At 42.3% G+C, this 21,235-nt stretch overlaps 1 protein-coding gene across 3 annotated transcripts in view; it reads left to right on the forward strand.

Moving 5' to 3' along the window:
• PRKAA1 (protein kinase AMP-activated catalytic subunit alpha 1) overlaps positions 1–19,959 on the forward strand; it is a 29,636-nt gene extending 9,677 nt beyond the window's left edge. Inside the window, exons 1-9 of one of the 3 annotated variants that reach the window (XM_053657300.1) lie at positions 628–647; positions 6,148–6,289; positions 7,877–7,970; positions 11,477–11,621; positions 13,077–13,164; positions 15,397–15,621; positions 17,148–17,634; positions 17,741–17,867; positions 19,714–19,959. In XM_053657300.1, coding sequence (XP_053513275.1) covers positions 7,911–7,970; positions 11,477–11,621; positions 13,077–13,164; positions 15,397–15,621; positions 17,148–17,634; positions 17,741–17,867; positions 19,714–19,958 — 1,377 coding nt within the window. In that variant the 5' untranslated portion in view covers positions 628–647; positions 6,148–6,289; positions 7,877–7,910 and the 3' untranslated portion in view covers position 19,959. Of the gene's footprint in view, positions 1–627; positions 648–6,147; positions 6,290–7,876; positions 7,971–11,476; positions 11,622–13,076; positions 13,165–15,396; positions 15,622–17,147; positions 17,635–17,740; positions 17,868–19,713 lie in introns of those variants that run through there. The other 2 variants (XM_053657299.1, XM_037138527.2) reach the window with 2 other exon arrangements.
• The last annotated feature ends 1,276 nt before the right edge of the window (positions 19,960–21,235 follow it).

A 21,235-nucleotide genomic window follows, 5' to 3' on the forward strand; every position in this document is an offset into this window, starting at 1 on the left:
TGGGAGAAATGGAAATAAATAGCCCTGAGAAGGAATAGCTGTCATTTTTTTAATCAAGCACTTACTCCGTGTCAGGCACTATGGAAATGCACACTGCTCTGTGTGTTCCTTACAGTTCCCATGTGGATACGTGGCTTTCTCATTTTTATGGATGAGTGAGTAGAGGGGTGAAGTAATTTAATTCGCCCAAGTCACACGTGTAGCAGATGCCTCACACGGGAACGGAGCGCGGGTCTGCGTGACTGCAGAGTCAGCACCTCTCTGACTGCACGGTCGCCCTCTCGGGCGGCGGTGGTGTTGGGCGCTCAGTCCTGCTCCTGGAGAGGGTCAGTCTGCAGGGTCAGTCTGCTAACCCCTTCATTGTTTTGTTTTTTTTTAATTTTATTTATTTATTTATTTTCAGAAGGGAAGGGAAGGAGGGAGGAAGAGAAACATCAATGTATGGTTGCCTCTCATGTGTCCCCTGCTGGGAACTGGCCTGCAGGGAACTGGCTTGAAACCCAGGCATGTGCCCTGACTGGGAATTGAACCACGATCCTCTGGTTCACAGGCCTGTGCTCAATCCACTGGGCTACACCAGCCAGGGCTTCATTGTTTTGTTTTTAAATTCCTTTTGGATTTTTTTCAACCGGAAAGACTACAATATAGTAAGTACAATTTGAAAAAAATCACTGCAGAATAACTTTTCACATAATCATGTTCATGTAAACTTTGTCTGCATAGCTGGAAAATGTAGAGTGTGTGGATAAATTTTGTTTGCTCTTTTTACATTTATAAAAATGTTTTCTGTAGTCTTCCTGTGAGAGTTTATTATGTGGGAATAACAGTGTCTGAAACTGGTTTTTGCAATTGGTCATTTTAGTTATTTGCAGTCTTTGTTCTTGTGTAAGACACTGTAGTAAACACATTTATGCACATTTTTTCACCTACGTAATTCTAAGTTAAATTCTGAGGAGGGGAACTACAGATTTTTAGAAAATGAATGTCACCCTTAATACTGTTCTAGGACTTTGGTGACTCTTTTGTGCCCTTAAAATATTCTCTCAGCTTACCCAGCCATGAAGAAGGAATTAGTATATTAATTTTCCATTAAAAAACAAGGAACTAGTCACGCACCCTGTCTGTTTACTGCCCTCTTATCTCGCGTGTGCGCACATGTGCGTCCGAATGACTCTGCAATGGCTGGCTGGGCGCCGACCCCCCGGGCCACGGTCCCTATTTTTATGTGAATGTTTGCACAGTTGGACTTGGGTGCTTGTTTTCTAAAAAAGTGAAGAAGTTATGCCTTTATACTGCTGATTTCTAATCTGATGAGACATTCATGTATGAGGAAAAGAGTTTTGAGCTGTACCTCGATTTCATTCTGTTTATCCCTTGGGGGTTACTTTTATTATTTGTAGGTGGGATGATACTCTACTCTCTACTCATGAATTAAATTTTACTTGGTTCCGTATTCCCTTCCCTCTTACTCTTGCTAATTTCCTCCTTATTTTTTGGTATGTGTTCTATAAATTTTTGTCACATTTTTGCTACAACTTAACTGCTTTTGAAATTACTTTTGATGCAAAATTTGTCTTGCTCTGCTCTAATTTCATAACTTCTACATTCTGTTAACCATCACCCTGAAGTAGTTAGTAATTTTTCCTAAAACATTCACTTCTGGGTGAGTTTAATGTGTATTCTCTGCCCCCCTTTTCTTCTTTGGTACTATAATTTTTTCTAACCTTATAATTATTTTGGTCATCCTTGGAGGCCAGGAAGGTCGCAGGACCCAGGTTACTTTTGGTCAGTGCCGTTTTTCCTGGCGGCATGAACTGGCAGAGCGTAGGTGCTTAGCACAGGGCGCCAAGGGAGTGCACTTGAGAGAATGCTTTGGATCCCCTCCTGCAGTTCCCTGTTTAATGGTGCATGGTCTGGTTTGAATAGCTCCAGTTGTTTCTTAAAGCTACTTAGGGTTGAAATTAAATTGAGCAGGGTATGATGTGAGAGGAGACGGGTTGATTTATGATGGAGTTCAGGCCTAAATGGATTCTGCTTTAATATTTCCAAGTCTCAGTTGGCCAGCATTACCAATAGTGTGCGAATTTCCCAGTGTTTCATCTTTGCAGGTAATGGGCAAAGGTTCCTAGTAAGTAAGACAGGGCTTGGAGGTTTTGGGGGTTGCAAGACAGATGAGATTACTACTTCTTTAGATATCAATAAACTAGATCTCAGAAAGAAAATACTTCTTGAATTGTATTTTCACAGTCAAGTTGATTGCTCTTAATCACGTCTGTTTGGTATTGGAAAATGAAGAAAGCCTTATCAGGAATAAGAATGTGCTTGATTTCCACAGTTCATTTTCACTGTGGCTGTAGGGTTTTCTTCCTCACTAATTTCACATATATTTTAATAAGGTTTTGATAGAAGCACAAGGCCTGTCCAGAAGGTATCCAGTCATATAATATGAAATATAGAAACATTTATTGAAGAAGATACAAGATATAAGAAACATTGCACACAGGACAACGGTGCCTCCATCCCCTTCAAAGCAGGCACCTGGGGACCTCACACAGTTCTCCCCATCGCCATCAGCTGCCCTGTTGTATTTTTCTAAATTTGATTGATGGTCTGAAATCTCTTCCCTTTCAAAGGTGATGTTAGTTTTGGGAAAAGCCAGAAGTCACAGGGCACCAATTCTGGGCTGTGGGGTGACTGAGTCACCTGGATGATTTGATGTTTCACAAAAACACCCTGCATGAGATGTGATGCATGAGAATGTGCATTGTCGTGGTGAAGCTGCCAGTCACCAGTTTCCCATGGCTGTGGCCTCTGAATCATCTCAGTAGTCTCCGCAGAGGGATGTTCAAGCTTAATGCAAAATTTGATGCAGATTCTTTGTTTTACTCAGTTCTTTTGAATGGATGGCCACACAGTGCACGTGCTCACTCAACAGTGTCTACCGCCCCCCACTGGCTACTGCATTGAAGTCCTCATTGTTCACACATGCGCAGTCCAGTCCACACTCCTTGGCTGCCAGGTTACAGCAGTGTTGTACAAACCATTCTTGTTATGTTAACAATGGCTGGACTTTTTCCAGACAGACCTTGTCGTATATACGGTGCATTCCGTTACTCTGCCATCTTTCAGGAAGCTGCTATAATTTCTTAGCCATGGATGGTTTTGAGATTAGTTGAATTATATAAAGGGTATTTAAATTTAGAGTTTCCTTTTATATTATAGTAGCTTAAAAATGGCACTTTACTCTTTGATTCTGAGATAATCCTTTTGGTTACAGCAGGCTGGGCTGCAGTTGGACATTTGCTTATTAGCTTGTGAGATTTGCTTTTCAGAGGCACCATGAAGGTTAATTAAAGGGTCTGGTCAAAATGAAAGCTGAACTGGCACAGTGGGTTGAGTGCTGGCCTGCGAATGAAAGGGTCATCGGTTTGATTCCCAGTCAGGACACAGGCCTGGGTTGTGGGCCAGGTCCCCAGTAAGGGGCACACGAGAGGCAACCAAACAATGTTGTCTCTCTTTCTCTCATCCCTTCTCTCTGGAAATAAATAAATAAAATCTTTTTTAAAAAAAGGAAGAAAAGGATTGAGAATTAGGACTATGATTAAACACTTTGAGTCTTACTTAACAAAGACTTTTTTCTCCCGTTGTGAAATATCTGTGTAATTTGGCTTTGGGTTTAACATTATTAATTAAAATATTTAAGCAGAGTAGCGAATGCTTAAAAAATTCAAAATAACGAGGAGCAGCCCCCTCCCTGGCTCTGGCCCAATCACTCATTGTCTTGGTGGGGTGGTGGGGAGAAATGGGAGCAGAAGCCTCTGAACCTGATCTGCAGGGCTCTCCTTGTTGGGGGTTTGCAGGGATGGGGAGGTTCGGCTCCATCCCGAGTTCCAGATGAAGCTGGAAAGCCAAGTAAGATTGGCCTGAGAAAAATTCTTTGTTTAAGATAATGTTTTTTTAAAAAAAAGATTTTATTTATTTTTGGAGAGAAGGCAAGGGAGGGAGAAACAGGGAGAGTGAAAGAGGGGGATGTGTGGTTGCCTCTCACGCGCCCCCTACTGGGGACCTGGCCCACCACCCCGGCATGTGCCCTGACTGGGAATCGAACAGGAGATGCTTTGGTTCGCAGGCCCGTGCTCAATCCACTGCGCCACACCAGCCAGGCTAGATAACGTTTTAAACACAAGAAGTTCAAAGTATCAATATAGAGTTTTGAACTTAGAAATAGTAAAAAATATTGTAATAATCTGCTAGGGCTGCCAAAACAATGTGCTGCTGACTGAATAGCGTTAACAACAGAAATTTACTTTCTTACCGTCTGCAGTCGAAAGCCTGAGATCCAGGTGGCAGCAGGTTTGGTTCCTTCTGAGGCCTCGCAGCTCGACTCCAGGTGGCCCGCCTTCCCCTCCGGGCTCACAGTGTCCCTTGTGTGCCCCTGGGGTCTCTCTGTGTGTCCAGATTTCCTCTTACGGGGACACCGCGAGGAGGGGTTCGGGCCTGCCTGAATTGTCTCATTTTAACCTAGTCACCTCTCTGCAGGCCTCGTCTCCAAATACTGTCACATTCTGAGGTACGAGGGGTCAGGGTTTCAGTATATAAAGTTTGGGAGAGACATGCGTCAGCCCACAACAAATACAAATGCCGAAGGAGGGATTGCTTCTATCATTACCATAATTTCAGCTGGTAATGATCCAGATTGCCAGGGAGAGCTCTCTGATAATGTCTTACACACTGAGTTCTAATTTCAAAGAGACCATTTTCTTCCTGTAAAGCTAAAACCCTGAATCACATACTTAAAAATTAAATTTTTTGTAAAGTAATACATGTATGTTTTAAAAGGTCAAATAGTGCTAAGAGGTTCTGTCCCCATTTTTAGCTCTCAGCTGCTGCTTCTTGGCCGGGTCCCCAGTGGGGGGGCACATGAGAGGCAACCACACACTGATGTTTCTCTTCCTCTCCCCCCCCCTTCCCCTTTCTAAAAACAAATAAATAAAATCTTAAAAAACCTCCACATTTCTAATTGACATATTTATGTATACAAGCTGTCTCTTAATTCTTAGTGACAGGCTTTTTTTGTTGACTTCCTGTTACAGTAGATGGAGATATTCTCTTATACCTCTCCTCTACCCCTTCGTTCTCCTAATAACCTTATGTCATTCTTTGAAAAATCCACATTCTGTGCTTCCACAATTGTGACTGTATCAGAACTGTTTGGTAAGCCAATGTCATGACTATATTTTCTATAGAACTTTTAATTTCCCTGGAGTTCTTACCTCATGTTTTCATGTTTAGTTTTCTTTGAACCTACATTGAAATTCCCCACATCTTCAAATGTCTCTGTAAATTCTGTCAGTACAGTATTCCCCACTTCCACACCTGGAAGACTCCCCCCCATGGAAGTAACCACGTTGGCTTCCCTGTCACATTTCTGTGTGGATTGGTTGCCTTCCGGGCCTGCTGCGTATCTGTTCACCTAGGACTTCACTCCATTACCATATTGGGGGTCCTGTTCGTTTTTCTCCTGTAGTGGGTACCCTCGTCTTGGTTCTGGAGAAAGGGTGAGATTTTTGGAGACTTTGCCTCTGTAGAAATGTCCGAATTCTGTCACCCTTGAATATCAGGGCATTGCATTCAAAATTAAAAGATAATCACTTAATTTTTTTTTCTTACATTAAAAAATGGAAACTACATGCCCACGAACCACGTTTTCAGAGGGTCCCAGGGTCACGGGCAGGGAGGTTTGTGGGGTGACGGAGCTCGTCTGTGTCTGCTGGTGATGGTGGTGACGCCAGTACCCACGCGTGTTAAAATCTGTAGAACTGCACACCAAAAGAAAAAATGCGTGTGTGATTCAATTTGTATGTGTGATGTTATAGTTTTATGAATGAAAAATAAATGAAGAGAATTTAAAAGTGCAAACAGAAGGCTCTGTCTCGCCTTTCTCCCTTAGCCGTCCAGCTTCCTGGAAGGAGCCAGTGTTTCTGGTTCTCCTGTGTTCTCCCACTTACCTGCTCGTGTAAACACGGGCAGTCGGGTGGGGGTGAAAGGAAGTGAAATTTCCCAGACTGCTAGGATTACCACTCTTGGAATATGTCTGCGTAAGTACCCGGCAGGCCGGGCACTAACCTTGACACGCTCCCCCCACAGTCGGCAGGCACGAGCTGACCGGGCACAAAGTTGCGGTGAAGATACTCAACCGGCAGAAGATCCGCAGCCTCGACGTGGTGGGGAAGATCCGCAGGGAAATCCAGAACCTCAAGCTCTTCAGGCATCCTCACATTATTAAACTGTAAGCTCCGATTGTATCACGTACAGTGCTGTCACTTTTTTCATCACTTTTGTTGCCTAATTAGTACGAGAAGTGAGAAAGATGACTGTCTTTTCCTTTGTCTGTTCCTGAGGCTTTCGAAGTTGCTTCCTGTTCCTGTGTTTGTCTCACCCCATCCCATGTCACTTAAGCCTGTGTCCCTGCTCTGCCCTTGTGCTCGTCAGCCGTTACCTTCCCGTGCTGTTTTGTGTTCTGCATCCGTGCCCTTCTGATGGAGAGCGTGCAGTGCCCTGCGCGCCGCAGAGCCCGCAGCGATTGCTAGGACCACATCCACACGTCAGTGAGCCTCGGTAGAGTTGACGCAGCGGAAAGGGTTTCTCCCGTGTTGTGTACATCTGATCAAACAAGTAACTGTTCAGAAGATCAGGAACCCAGTATCTCAGAAGGGCAGTGCTGTTACTGTTGTTTTACAGTCTCCAGCTGTAGGGTTTTCAGATGATTCGTTTACTGCTCAGCTTTGTTCCACAGACTGCAGGTTGAAACTGCTGCGATTTCTGTGCTGAGCTGGCTGAGTCCAGATCGGTTCCACTCACCTCATTTACTGAGGTGCAGTGGCTGTAAACACCATCCGTACGCTGATGACCCCTGAACACCCACCTCTGCTTCGAAGCCTCTTCCCGTAGCCCCAGGCTCGTGCCCACCACCTGCTTTAGTCGTCCACATGGGTGTCCACAGAGCACAAGAAAGGCCGCTTGGCTGGAACTGAGCTGTTACCCTCCCAAACCTGCCCTCCCCACAGTTTGCACCGTCTCGGTGAATGTCCAGCTCCTTGGGGTGGAAACTTAACTTCCCCGTTGCTCTCACTTCCCACCCTCCATCCCACATCTTCCTTCCAGCTCCTTCGTAGCCATCAGCCTGGTCTGAGTTGCCTCCAGGTTGCGCAGGGACTGCTTCCGCAGCTCCTGCGTCCACCTGGACTATCTACGGTCAGTTCTTCGTGATGCTGCCACCGCTAACGTGTGTCTAGGCCAGACCACACGCCTGCTTTGTCTAAAACCTTCGTCTCCCTTAGAGTAAGAGCCACAGCTCTGTCATGGCTTGGAAGGTTCTCTGCCCTTGGGTCTCCCGTTACCTCTTCGACTCCACGTCTGTTTCTCTGTCCCAGCTCCCCCTGCCAGCCTTCTTACCATGGCTTAAACGTGCCAGGCAGGCTTCCACCTGGGGGGTGCCCTTTGTGCTTGCTGCTCCCTCTGCCTGGGTCACCTCCTTCCTGGACAGTGGCACAGTTTGCTCCCTGACTTCCACGGGGCTCTGCTCGGATACTGCTCTGTCTGAGAGGCCTTCCTTGGGCTCCATGTGAAAGATCACCCTTGGTTTGCTCTCTTCCTCTTCCTAGCATGTGCCACCACCCGACTCATTGCCTGTTCATTTAATGTTTGTTTCCTGGCTCCTAGAACATGAACTCCAGGAGGGCGGAAATGTTTTGCTTCCTGCAGTTTCCCCAGCTCTTAGTGCAGTACCTGGAATATTGTGGGCACTTAGTAGACATTTATTGAATGAATAAACATGCATGTTTTAACGTTGGCAGGCAATGTTTTCTCTCACCAGGTACCAGGTCATCAGTACACCTTCTGACATTTTCATGGTGATGGAATATGTCTCAGGAGGAGAGCTATTTGATTATATCTGTAAAAATGGAAGGGTAAGCAGTTCTGATTTAATCCTGTATCTGTTTTGTAATTCTCCTTGTCCCTTATGAGCTTTAAGATACTGGAAAGCAATTTTGTTAAGAGGTCTATTTAATAATCTTTTCCCTTAGTCATATATTTGTCTAGAATCATAGATTATTAGAATAGTAAGGACCTTATAGATTATTTCCTTAGTCAGTTTACACAGATGTGGGGAGACTCACAGTGTATATAGTGTATGTAACCGCTCAAGGTCATGTGATTTATTCATGACAGAATTGTAACGAGATCCCAGAACTCATGATCCTTAGGCTCCATGCTCTGGGGCCTACAAATGCTTTTAATATATGTCTTGAAATATTGTATATATTTAATCCTTACAAAATGTCCCTAATACTTACAGAGCCAGGCCTTGCTGGTTAGCCCTACCACATTTAGCTTGCATTCATTTCTTGGTTTCAGAAATCTGATGTACCCAGAGTAGTAAGAACAGGCTGCATGAAGGAAGCAGGAATTAGACTTAAAGAATTTAGACTGGAAGGAGCTTTAGAAGACATTTGAGCAGTCTTGAGTTAACAGATACAAAACCCGCACGCTGCCCCCGCCCACACGTTTCTCACATCCAGGTTGCGTGGCGCGCAGAAGCCTCTCATGGAAGAGCCGTGTCCAGAACTGAGAACCCTTTGTGTTTCCTTCCCAGTCTGAAGGTCTTTACATCATTCATTCCTTCGTCCTCTGTATGTTTACTTTCACCAGACTCAGCTTATTATTCACGTTAATTTTGATTGGCCAGTTCTTACCGTGGTTCATTGAAGTTTTAGACACTGCACTTCCCTGTTCACTGTGCTGCCTCCCGCTCCTACCCCTCCGTCCCTTCCTGCCTGGAGAAGATGGAAGTAGGCACACATTGAGGGGGATCTTCGTTCTCTTTTCTATTTTTCTTTTTCTTTTTTTGGTCAGTTTGCTTTATGGGAATTTTCTTCAGTTTTTATCTGTTGCTTATTAAAATTTCATTTGTCATTTTCTATTTCAAAGATCTTGGTTCCTGAAATGTTCTTTCTTTAAATAGCCTATTTTTTTCCTCCACAAATGTGATACTCTTATCTGTCTGAAAATGGCAGTGAAACTTTTTCTTGTGTTCCCTGCACTGTTTCTGCACGCTCTGTGCTCCGTCTCATTATGTTGCTGTCGTTCCCTTTGTCGGTCCTTGTCTTCTGCGCACTGGCCCCCCCTCATTCACTGTCCCTGCATTGGAAAGCGAGGTACTATAGGCCAGGCTCACGCGGGTGGAACTTACTGATTGGTGGGCCTCCCCACAGGTTGACTAGGTGGCGACCCGGCCGTCGTGTTAGGGCACATCAGCAATCATGAATACCTTTCCTTGGGTAGACAGTCGCTCCACAAGAAGCCTTCCGGTCTCCCTGAGAGCACCCGCTTAGCTGCCGGCTCCCTGAGTGGGGTGGGGGCTGCAGGGTGTTCCCGGTCAGTTTGTCGACTTTCATTTAATCCCCCTGTTTTCCTTCTGGCGCCTCATGCCCGCCTTGGAGTCCTTGAGGACAGAGCTGGGTCAGCCTCACTGAAGAGTAAATCACGGTCTTCTTCCCTAGCAGAGGGGAGTTGGACATTTCTTTCTTCAACTGGTTGTCAGCCCACCTCTTGCTTCTACCTTCAAAAATTACCAATACTCCCACCTCCCGAGTTTTCCAGGGTCCTGTGCAGAGGCAGGTTCATGGCTGCTTTCCATCCCCGTCGGCTTGTGTTCAGGGGTCTTCTGGCCGGTGAAGTGTGTATCACTGTGCATCCACACTCCAGTTTGGCTGCCCCTGATAGCTGTCTCCTCTGGTTCTGTCTGTCCTTATCTAATGATGCCACTTCAGTAATAGTTCAAGGAGCATAGACAGACGGTTCAGCCTGCCGTGTGTAACCAGAAATGTGCTTTGTCTTTTCTAATCTTCCGTCGCAGTTTCCGCCTTCATTCCTTCGTGCTGTGTTAGTAATATAGTGTAATCTTCATTTTTGTAGCCTGTCTACTTATTTTACCACTTACATTTTGTTTAATCAGTTTTCTTCTCTTTCACATTTAGAATGCATTCTTTTTTTCCTTTAGTGTATTTGATATAAAGTATTAAAAAATGAACCTACATTTCTTCTAGAAGTAAAGGTGTTAAGATTGCTAATGCAGTCGTATTTTTTTCAGAGGAAGGATATCATAGTACTTTGGTAGTTTTAATTTTGCATTAAAAAATCATTTCATCTTTCTCCCAGATTGTCCATGTCATTTAAGGTACAAAAGTCTACTCTGAGAATGCTAATTTGTGGTTCAGTTTTGTGGTCACAGAACTGTGTAGTAGACTCCTTCACCTAAAGGATTAATAGCTTTTTATTAAGTATGACTTGTTAGGGGCAAGTATGTCTAAGTAATGATTATGGAAAAAACAAAGAAATACAGATAAATGGAAAGAGTATTTTATTGTATTATTTTAATTTTAATTTTATTTATTTATTATTATTTTTTTTATCCTTGCCCGAGGACGTTTTCTCATTGCTTTTAGAGGGAGAGACTGGGGGAGGGGAGACAGACAGACAGACGTTGCTGTGACAGAGGAACACTGTCTGGGGCTGCCTTCTCGTACACACCAGGGCAGGGCCTGCTCCCGGACGGGGAGTCCAGTCTGTAGATGGTGCTCCAGCCACCTGAGCCACACCAGCCAGGCTGAAAAAAAGAATTTTTAAAAGACTATTTTCAAAAATGTGCGGGAAAATGGAGACAACCATCCTTGACCAACAATAAAAAAAAGAAAAAATTAAAAATAAAATAAATATTGAGCTAAAAAATGTATTTGCAGCATAATTTTTTCAGTAAGCAGATTAGAGATAAATGCTTTTATATTTTTGTAAAATAAATGAAATTAAGGTTTTTCTTTTGTTAGAATTAAAATGTCTTTTATTTCAGAACATAAAATAAGATGGTTGCTTGCTAATTTATTAGCAGTGCTTAAATGTTAATTCCTCTTGTAGCTTAAAATAGTGTCCCTACCACAACGTCACTCTCTGTGTCCTACCCTGCTTTATTTTTCTCCAGAGCACTGTCACTCATTTACTTAGTTGTCTATTTTTATCAACTGTATTAGGCCCTTTGTTTTACTTGTTGCTATATATCCTTAAACACTACGTGGCACAGTGATGATGAAACGTTCTGAACTTATGGGAGGAAGCAGCCTAGTTTTAAGCAGAACTCGGCGTGATTTGAACTGGCTGGTGAGACGGGAGGAGCGCAGGCTGGGACGCCGCCCTCAGGAGGGCGCGGACGGTAGCAGGCCGGGCTGCCGATTTCGGTTCCGGGACCCTCTGAGCACTTCCGCTCCGGCTGCCTGTCCCTCCTGTGCATTTCAGAAGTATCTTACAAGTGAGGTTCATTGGAAGGGTTCGTGCATCGTACGGTTTTATAGCTCGGAGAACTGTAGGTAGAAGAATTTCTTTGGAAAGACACACCTTTAAGATGTCTCTCTGCTTTTCTTAGCTGGATGAAAAAGAAAGTCGACGTCTGTTCCAACAAATCCTCTCTGGCGTGGACTACTGCCACAGGCACATGGTGGTCCACAGGGACCTGAAACCGGAAAACGTCCTGCTCGACGCGCACATGAACGCCAAGATAGCCGACTTTGGTGAGGGGTTCGGTTTCCTCCGTTCGCTGTGTGGGCCGCCGTGTGTCCTCAGATAACGTGTACCTGTGTGTCACGGACCGAGTTTCCCAGAGTAGCGAATCTGCACTGTTCTGTTCACGAGCACATATACGAAGGGGAAAATAAGGAATTCTCTCTTCTTAGCTGTGTGTCTTTCAAACTGCGTTTTGTGACAGCGGGCAAACCGTGTAAGTCGGTGGCAGTAGAGACATTACTTGACGGAGCCCATTTGTTACATATGAAGGAGGAGTTAGCGACCTGTTGCCAGTGTGTCCTTTTGATCAGTTATGGAGAGAGAGGAAAGAGCCTGGGGTGCAGTTATGCAAGCGAGGAAAGCCAGAAGGTAAACTATATGAATAAAGTTATTTTAGGAAGAAAAAGGTATTTATTTTATTTTATTTATTTACTTTTTAGAGAGAGAGGAAGGGAGGGAGATAGAAAGGGAGAGAAATATGGACATGTGAGAGAAACATCAATCAGTTACCTCTCACACGCCCCCAACTGGAGACCTGGCTCACAACCCAGGCATGTACCCTGACTGGGAATCGAACCCGTGACCTTTTGGTTTCCAGACTGGTACTCAATCCACTGAGCCATACCAGCCAGGGCAAAGAAAGGGTATTTTAAATGATAGAAAACCAATTTCAACTTGAGAAAAACATGATTTCAGCTTGAGGAACATTATTCGGATCATCAAAGTGAGTTTACTTTCCCTTTATTTCTTACCTAAATGGCCATCAGCATTATGAAATCTGAGTGAAAAATGAATCTCTGCAACTTTCTGTTGCTTCGGTTCCACTCAGAGGAGAGTCTTGTATTCTCCTCAGCTTTGAGTGTGTATATGTTTTAGTGTCTGGAGATTCACTGAGCAGTGCCGGCAGCCCTAAGCTATTATTGTTTTGTTTTGTTTTGTTCTTTGGTAGTTGACTACATTATCTGACTGTCTTGTACCACAACTGTGCTAATCATTTTTATACAGGACATTTTGGGGAAGGCAGAGATGTCTTTTTGGAGTAAAACTATGAGGAAACCTTGATTTCTGAAATTATTATATCTTATTAAAGAATCAGAACAGGGGTTGAGAGAAACTTTTAATTCTTCTACTCCTCTGTTCTACATTTTTCCTTAGTAATTTCTGTACTAGTAAAATTTAAACGTCAAGTTTATTCTAGTAAGCACAGTAACTAATAGCTTAATATATACACATTAAACTCCCAAAGTGCACTAATTTTAAATGTTGAAATACATGACAAATTTTAGGGCACAATGGCAAAATATTTGGGAATGTTATAGTTCTAACAAAACTATAAATTTTGTTAGAGCAAAGCATAAAATGATTTATTTCCTTAATGCAAACTCACTTGTATTGTTTAATGGAGTTTTGCTTTTATTTTTGTCCTTGGGAAATCTTGAGTAGTTGATTTTGTGCATTTTCAGGTCTTTCAAACATGATGTCAGATGGTGAATTTTTAAGAACAAGTTGTGGCTCCCCCAACTATGCTGCACCCGAAGTAATTTCAGGAAGGTAGTATCTGACTCTCCCCGCCCTCCATGCCTTTGTAATGGTCATTCTCGCCTGGCTTTTGCTAGTCTGTAGTGCCTGTAGTGTTTAATTCTGATGAGAGGAGAGAGGCTTAAGGCTTACTCTTTTCTTATCCAGAAAATGTTCTGTTTTAAGAATAAAACACTGTAATTAAGGACTCCATTTATGGAGGAAAATGTTGGTATGCAAAGTCAATATTATAGTAAAGTAGTTAGATGAGAACAGTTATTTTCCTGGTGGAAGAAACTGAAGCTTTAACAATAGTGAGTTTTAAAGAGAGGTACCACATTAAAAACTTGAATAATACAGAAATATCTAATAGCTAGAATGGCTTATTGTTTACTTAGATGAAGAATTAAAAGTATAATGTGTACCTTTTTTTTAAATAGATGGTATTTTGTAGTAGCTTAAGGTTGGAGAATTGGACTCAAGTATTAGTAAAATCTTCAGACCTCGTGCATTTTGAATTTTCATTTAAAAAATCTTTTAGAGACTGCAAAATTAAAAAAAATCTGGCCTCTCAATTTACTAACCTAATGTTTGGGAAGATGAGAATCTTTGTAAGGTACAGCTTTTTGAATAGTTTAGACAACAGGGAAATTTAATTTCGTTAAGAGTAATTGTTCACTATACCACTGAAATTCAAAACAGAAGGTTGCTTTTGTTTGCTAGTTTTTAATAGTTAACTTTTAAGAACTTTTATTTAAAACGTGTTTCTTTGTTTGCGTTTCCCACATCCTGATTAATTCGCAGTGCAGAGACATTAGAGCATTTCCTTCTGTGTCCATCAGCTCGCTTGCCTGACTCGCTCGGAGAAGTATTTCTGTCAGGTCATTGCTATGAATAAGGCAGAGGCATCCTAAATTTAGATTTACTGAGTTTCATCATTTTATATTAATGTTTAAAATTCTATGAATAAATATTTCATTTGTGTTGTCTCAGTTCTTTAGGGGAGAAAACAATTCAGGACCCCAGATCCTGGGGGCAAGGTTAAATAAATAGAAATAAGTTATCATGGTCACGCATTTATGCAACAGGCCATGACTGAAGTTGGATTTTCTTGGTTTGCATAAGCCTTTATGTAAGATCATATGAATGGGAACTTTTACTTTCAAAACAGTGCCTGTTATCAGTAGAACAATTTATTTAACAATTTAAATAAGTCCTTTCTCTGAAGCCCAACTTGGAATGGCTTTTCTAATAGTCTGCAACTAGCATAGTCGGTTGGCTACAGTGTATTGCAAACACAGTGGTCTGTGAACCAGTGCGCTTGGCTGCCTTCCCCAGCCTCCGGCCAAGGTCGTTTACTCCCTCCTCTGTAACCAGACTATGAGGGTTTTAAATTCAGTGATGATATATTTGTTCAAGGCTTGGCCTTATTGGTTGGATCTCATAAGGACTGTGTAAGGTAGGGAGGACAGAAGTTCAGCTATAGTCTATAACTTAAAAAAAAGTTCTTTTGTTTTCAAAGAAAGTACTGATAGAATTAGTATAAAATCTTTATGTGTAGTATTCAGCATTGATTACACAAGCTGTATTCTGACTAATAGTTATAAGGGGGGACCCCCCAAACCCCAGAATCTATTTATAAAAAGCCGTGTGTTTATTCTAACGTGTTTAAACCTCAGTCACCTTTAAAGTGCTCTCTACATGATGCAGTACACCCACCGAGACGGTTTCCACTGCTTTGAACCCCCGTCAATTATGATGCCTTTTAGTGCTTCTCCTGTTTTCTGTTTCACTTCTTCCACATCAGCAAAATGTTTCTCTTTGAGGACTTTTTTCATGGGGGAAAAGAGAAAAAGTAGCTTAGGGGGAGATTGCATGAATAGGGAGGGCACGGCTTTGGGGTCAGGCTGTTTTTGGCCAAAAACTGCTGAACACTGCTTGGTGTCAGCAGGCGTGCTCGTAAATCACCCATCATGAAAAGGGCAGACGTGTTGGAAGAGTCTTCAAAAGAAATTCCGTGAAGCTGAACAAACGCAGCCTCTCACAGCAGTGCCAGCAGGTGCACTGATACAGACAGGTTCCTAGAACACTCACCTGAGTGGGGAAGCCTGTATTTCCAGGGGCCCACCCTCCAGAAGATGAATTCCAGTTTTTTGGGGGGTTCCCCCTTGTACTTACTCAGTATCCATTCTTAACATTTTTGCACAGCGACGGACCCTTAAGTTAGTGGTGACCATTTAACCCGGTGGGTGTTTCCTGTTACAGACTGTATGCGGGTCCGGAGGTAGACATATGGAGCAGCGGGGTCATCCTCTATGCGCTACTGTGTGGGACCCTTCCGTTTGACGATGACCACGTGCCAACCCTTTTCAAGAAGATATGTGACGGCATCTTCTACACCCCGCAGTATTTAAACCCTTCTGTGATCAGCCTCCTGAAGCACATGCTGCAGGTGGACCCCATGAAGAGGGCCACAGTCAAAGACATCAGGTGACAAAGCCACCGGGGGCGGCCAGATCCCATGGTGTCGGTGATGTGAGGGAAGGGACAGAAACAGTTAGAGGGCAGCCTGTGCTGTCTTTATGTTAAAAATAGTGTATAGACACATTTATTAATTTTGTTATTTAAAAATACACACCGTACTGGCTACCTTAGGGACGTAGGATTGGGAGGAGGGAGGGTTTGCACTTTTTACTATGCGTCTTTGTTTTGAAATTATAATAATGAACATTGCATTGCTTTTTAAATTAAAAACTAACTAATAAAGAAAGGACAGCAGAAGACTGTTCGATTTTCATAGTGGTCCTCTGAGCTGTTCTCCAGTGTGCCTCGTGTCTGACTCTGTGTGTTCCCATCAGGATTAACACTCTTCAGTAGTAAACTTAATGTGGCAATTTCGGTTCTGATATTACGAATTATATTTTCTCCTTTTGTTCATCTCAAGGAATGAGGACATTTTAATAGCCATTGACATGTATTTTCTGTAGTAGCAGACATTGAATCATGTATGAAATTGCTGTTCTGCAGGTAAAAAGTCTGTCCACATGGCAGTTTTCATGTGGTTCAAACTAATAGCTTAAATAAGCTGTTAGTGATGGTACCATCACAAAAGTGATGGTGACAAATTTACTTCTCAAATTTTAAAAATATACTTCATTTTATTTATTTTTAGAGCGAGGGGAGGGAGGGAGAAAGAGGAAAAGAAACATTGATGTTCAAGAGAAACATCGATTGATTGCCTCTGGTCGACGCCCCAACTGGGGGCCAAACCCACAACCCAGGCATGTGCTGTGACTGGGAATCGAACTGGTGACCTTTCTCTTTGCAGGAAAATTCCCAGCTAACTGAGCCACAGAGGTCAGGGCTGGGTGAGCCATTTCTGACTTTTACAGTTGGCTGCAAGCAATGTTTCTTCTACTATTCTGTCCCTTCCCACCCCCCACCCCCATGGGAATTTGTCTTTGGAGAAGTCTCAGTAGACGACACATTTCTCCAAGATGGAGGGACAAGGAAGGAGGAAATCAGGTGTGGATCTGGGATAGGAGACAGGGAAGCGTCAGGGAGATGGGAGGAGGAAAGGTTACCTGGGCACGCAGCGCCCAGGTCCTCTCCCTTCACTGGGCTGCAGACCCGCCAAGATGGGCCGCAGGGTCGGGGCGTGGTCCTACCAGCTGACGAAAGGGACAGATCATGTTCTGAGATTCACACTGTGGAATATCTGAGTGAGAGATGCTTTTTCTTGTTAACATTTTTACAGTTTAAATGTAATCTAAAGTATCTGCGTTTCTTTTCCTGTTACTATAGTGATGCCTTCTCCCTCTTGAAATCAGAGGGAGGCCGCAGCATTTCCTCTAAAACATACAAAGAAATGTGAGCCAGAAAGTCTCCGTTTAAAAAAATGACGATATAGTATGAGTATAAATACACATGAATTTGTATCCTCAGTTCTCCAGACCGTTGCTTTCAGTCTCATCTGTACTCACAGTCCTTCTGCTGGCCCTGCCTGTTTCTCTCAGGGAACACGAGTGGTTCAAGCAGGATCTTCCAAAATACCTCTTTCCGGAGGACCCGTCGTACAGCTCCACCATGATCGATGATGAAGCCCTGAAGGAGGTGTGTGACAAGTTCGAGTGCTCCGAAGAGGAGGTCCTCAGCTGCCTGTACAACAGAAACCACCAGGACCCCTTGGCGGTCGCCTACCACCTCATCATCGATAACCGGAGGATCATGAACGAGGCCAAGGATTTTTACCTGGCCACCAGCCCGCCTGATTCTTTTCTCGACGATCACCATTTGACTCGGCCCCATCCCGAACGAGTGCCCTTCTTGGTTGCCGAAACACCAAGGGCACGCCATACCCTCGATGAGTTAAATCCACAGAAATCCAAACACCAAGGTGTAAGGAAAGCAAAATGGCATTTGGGAATTAGAAGTCAGAGTCGACCAAATGATATCATGGCAGAAGTCTGTAGAGCAATTAAACAACTGGATTATGAATGGAAGGTAGGAGGGAAAGAGCATTCTGACTGTTAATTAGTACATTTGCAAACCTGTAGTGTTTTGTAGAAGAATTGCGTTTGACGCTGTCTTTGTCCACACAATACGCTAGGTTGTAAACCCATACTATTTGCGAGTTCGAAGAAAGAATCCTGTGACAAGTACGTACTCCAAAATGAGCCTACAGTTATACCAAGTGGACAGTCGAACGTATTTATTGGATTTCCGAAGTATTGATGGTATGTACATCACAAAACACCAGAGAGGCATAATAATAATAGACTTTGTTACCTAACTTGGCTTTTTAGTCTTTGATTTTTCTGAAGCTTCTTGAATCATTCCTAATAACTCAGTAGTAAAAGAATGTAAAACGTGAGATTATGCCTTTGCAATGTCAGCATCTTTGAGTCTTGTTATTCTTGTAATCTTAGAGCATGTTGACTTTTTAAGATTCTCTTGTGGAATCCTTAAAGCCAGGTGCAGTCTGGTCCTAAAGTGATGTTTTTGCCACATTTCTGTTTTTTGAATGTGGTTCGTTCTGACAAGATAAAATGTTTTATTTAGAAATAATCATTGCCTTTTCTGTACATTTTCATTAAATAATTTTTATATCTGATACTTAATAAAATTTTTATTTTTTTCATTTAAGGATTAGAGGATAGTTACTAGCTTTTCGAGCTGAGCGAAAAGGCGCAGTAAGTAGATTTCATTAGTCGCTCACAGGACAGGGAACTATTTGCTGAGTACCATTTCCTGCTGGCCACTTAGGAGAGACCCGCTTGTAGGGGCTTCTGGTGATTTTCTCCTCTGAACTCAGAGACAGCATCTTTTATAGTTTTTGTTAGTTACATGATTCCAATTTTATTTACCTTTCAAAAAGTGTGCTTAAATGTTTATGGCCTTTCTTCATTGGCCAGATCAATTGAGTTAAGATGTGTTGTCATTTTTGTTCCTCTAAGATTGTATGGAATCGTCAGGTGAGAGTGACGCGCGAATTTTTTATCTTCCCTATAAACTCAGAGGTAGAGTCTACATAGTATCACAGAGACGGATGGGTTGTGATGGGCTGGCCAAACCTGTTTGACTGCTCATCTTTACGTCTAAAGGGCATTTGTCTGCCAGCCTGTCCTACTGCAGTCTGAGATACGGAGTGGTTTTACTTCTTTGTATTTGGATCAGATTCTCGACCTCAGCACCTATGTTTACCAATGCAGCGACCATTTACTGTTTTTGTATTGTGTTCCTAACTTCAGTTTTTTCTTGCTTTTGTTCATTGCCATGATTTGGAGCATTGCTGCTCTTTTATGAGATCTTTAATCAAATACGGAGAGAAAATGGAGAGTGAAAAGCTCCGAGATGGGAGTTAGGAGATCTGGGTTCTCTGTTTATTTGTTACCCATGGGGAGTCACTTAACTTTTGGGGGTGTCTTTTCATATCAAAAAAACGAGGAGTTGGATGAGATGATTTCCAAAATATCTTCAAAGAGTGCATTTATTCTGTGCATTTTATTTTAGAGGGGTTAATTTTTATTGCTAGGGAATGATGGTTATTAAGCCACAAGTTATTAGTTTATTGGGCTCTTAATCTTGGATTGCAAGATTGATGAGTAGCTGTGTACTGTACCCAATCTTGATTAGCCATCAGGAGAATACATGTTGTATGTAAAAAAGGTGAGTAAGCCCTGGCTGGTGTACCTCAGTGGATTGAGTGCGGGCCTGTGAAGCAAAGGATCGTGGTTCGATTCCCAGTCAGGGCACATGCCTGGGTTGCAGGCCAGTTCCCAGCAGGGGATGCAGGAAAAGTAACCATACATTAATATTTCTCTCCCTCTCTCTTTTTCTTCACCTCCTAAGATAAATAAATAAAATCTAAAAATAAATAAATAAATAAATTAGTAAGATTATTTTTTAAAAGGTGAGTAATTTCACACAGGTGCTTTTCCTCTGTTTGAGAAAGTATTCAAAATAGACATGCTCTTGTTGGCTAGTCAATGGCCACACTCAGAGAAGAAAATGAAGTACTATTAAAATTCTTTTGTAGTGGGTGTAATGGATTATAATAACTTGAATTCTTGTTTTACCCAGATGAAATGACTGAAGCCAAGTCAGGGACCGCTACGCCACAGAGGTCGGGATCAGTTAGCAACTATCGATCTTGCCAAAGGAGTGATTCAGATGCTGAGGCTCACGGAAAATCCTCAGAAGCTTCTCTTACCTCATCCGTGACCTCACTGGACTCTTCTCCTGTTGACTTAACTCCAAGACCCGGAAGTCACACAATAGAATTTTTTGAGATGTGCGCGAATCTAATTAAAATTCTTGCACAGTAAACCTAAAACTTTGCTTATTTCTTTGATAGCAATAAGCATGCATAATAAATCATAGCCAAATGCTTCCATTTATAATCAAGTTATATATTATTATAACTGAGGTTGGCCTTTCAGAATATTTTTTGCACAAGGATTGGAATGTGATCAGTAGTTAACATTCTAATGTGCAAAAATGAATTAAGATAATTTTGTTTTTGTTCAGTAGGCATATAGCATAATATAATATACACAATGAATACGTCTCTCAGGCTCACTTGATTTTTGGCTATTTTATATTTAGTTGTACACAGGGCTTTGTAGAATATTAATTTACCATAAAGGCCTTCATATATTATTACACGTTGTGTTATATATTTGCTTCATGAATTTGTTCAATAAATATTTGCCTAGAATCCTCAAGAGAACTTTAGAGGTGAGTTTTGTTTTCTAGGCCCGTTAACGTAAGTAGCGGGTATTTCCCGATGGTAGGGACGGTGCGGGTGGCCGGCTCCTCCGTGTCCCTCCTCAGGGGGCTGCAGCACACGGTAAGTCACATCAAAGCTCTTCAGACTCGTGACAGTTCTTTCTTTACTTAAGTCAGAAAAACACACAGAATAAACATGTTGAGATATTCTAGGCACTAAGTTTAATCTTAACAATTTGTCCCGTTGTATTCTGTACATAAATTGCTCTTTTTGTCACATAAAGAGCTGAGTTGCATATACTGTAAATAAATCATGTGGTTTTTGCCAATCTCACAGATTCCTCTGCACTTGTCAGTCAGTGTTGAGTGTGTGCAAACACTTCTTGTTATTCTGTTATGTATCTTTTAAACTGATTCAGTGCACAGAAAAAACATCTCTTACAAACTGTTTCAATGTTCAGATATGACTTTTTCTCCCAAATTTTATTATAAACATTTTTACATGTGTATCCATCACTTGGATTCAATGCTTGTTAACATGTTGCCACATCTGCTTTATATCTAGTCATGTATATAGATCTGGTTATACATATATATGTGTCTGTATGATATGTTCTTCTTCCCTGAACCATTTGGATGTTGTAGACATACTCATTGGCCCTCGACAGGTCAAGCATGAGCTCAAAATAATGATACTGTCCTTGAAAAGCAGTCCTATCACAAACATAATTCCCTAATGTCATCTAATCATGCATATTTAGATTCCTCACTTGTTCTCCAGATTTCTTTTATGGCTGGTTATTTCGAACCAGGTCCAATTCGAGTTTACACATTGCATTTGGTTGTGTGTCCTTAGTCGGATATGACATTTTGA

Source organism: Artibeus jamaicensis, unplaced genomic scaffold, assembly GCF_021234435.1.
Source record: "Artibeus jamaicensis isolate MK-2021 breed Jamaican fruit bat unplaced genomic scaffold, CSHL_Jam_final scaffold_369, whole genome shotgun sequence".
Taxonomy (NCBI): Eukaryota; Metazoa; Chordata; class Mammalia; order Chiroptera; family Phyllostomidae; genus Artibeus; species Artibeus jamaicensis.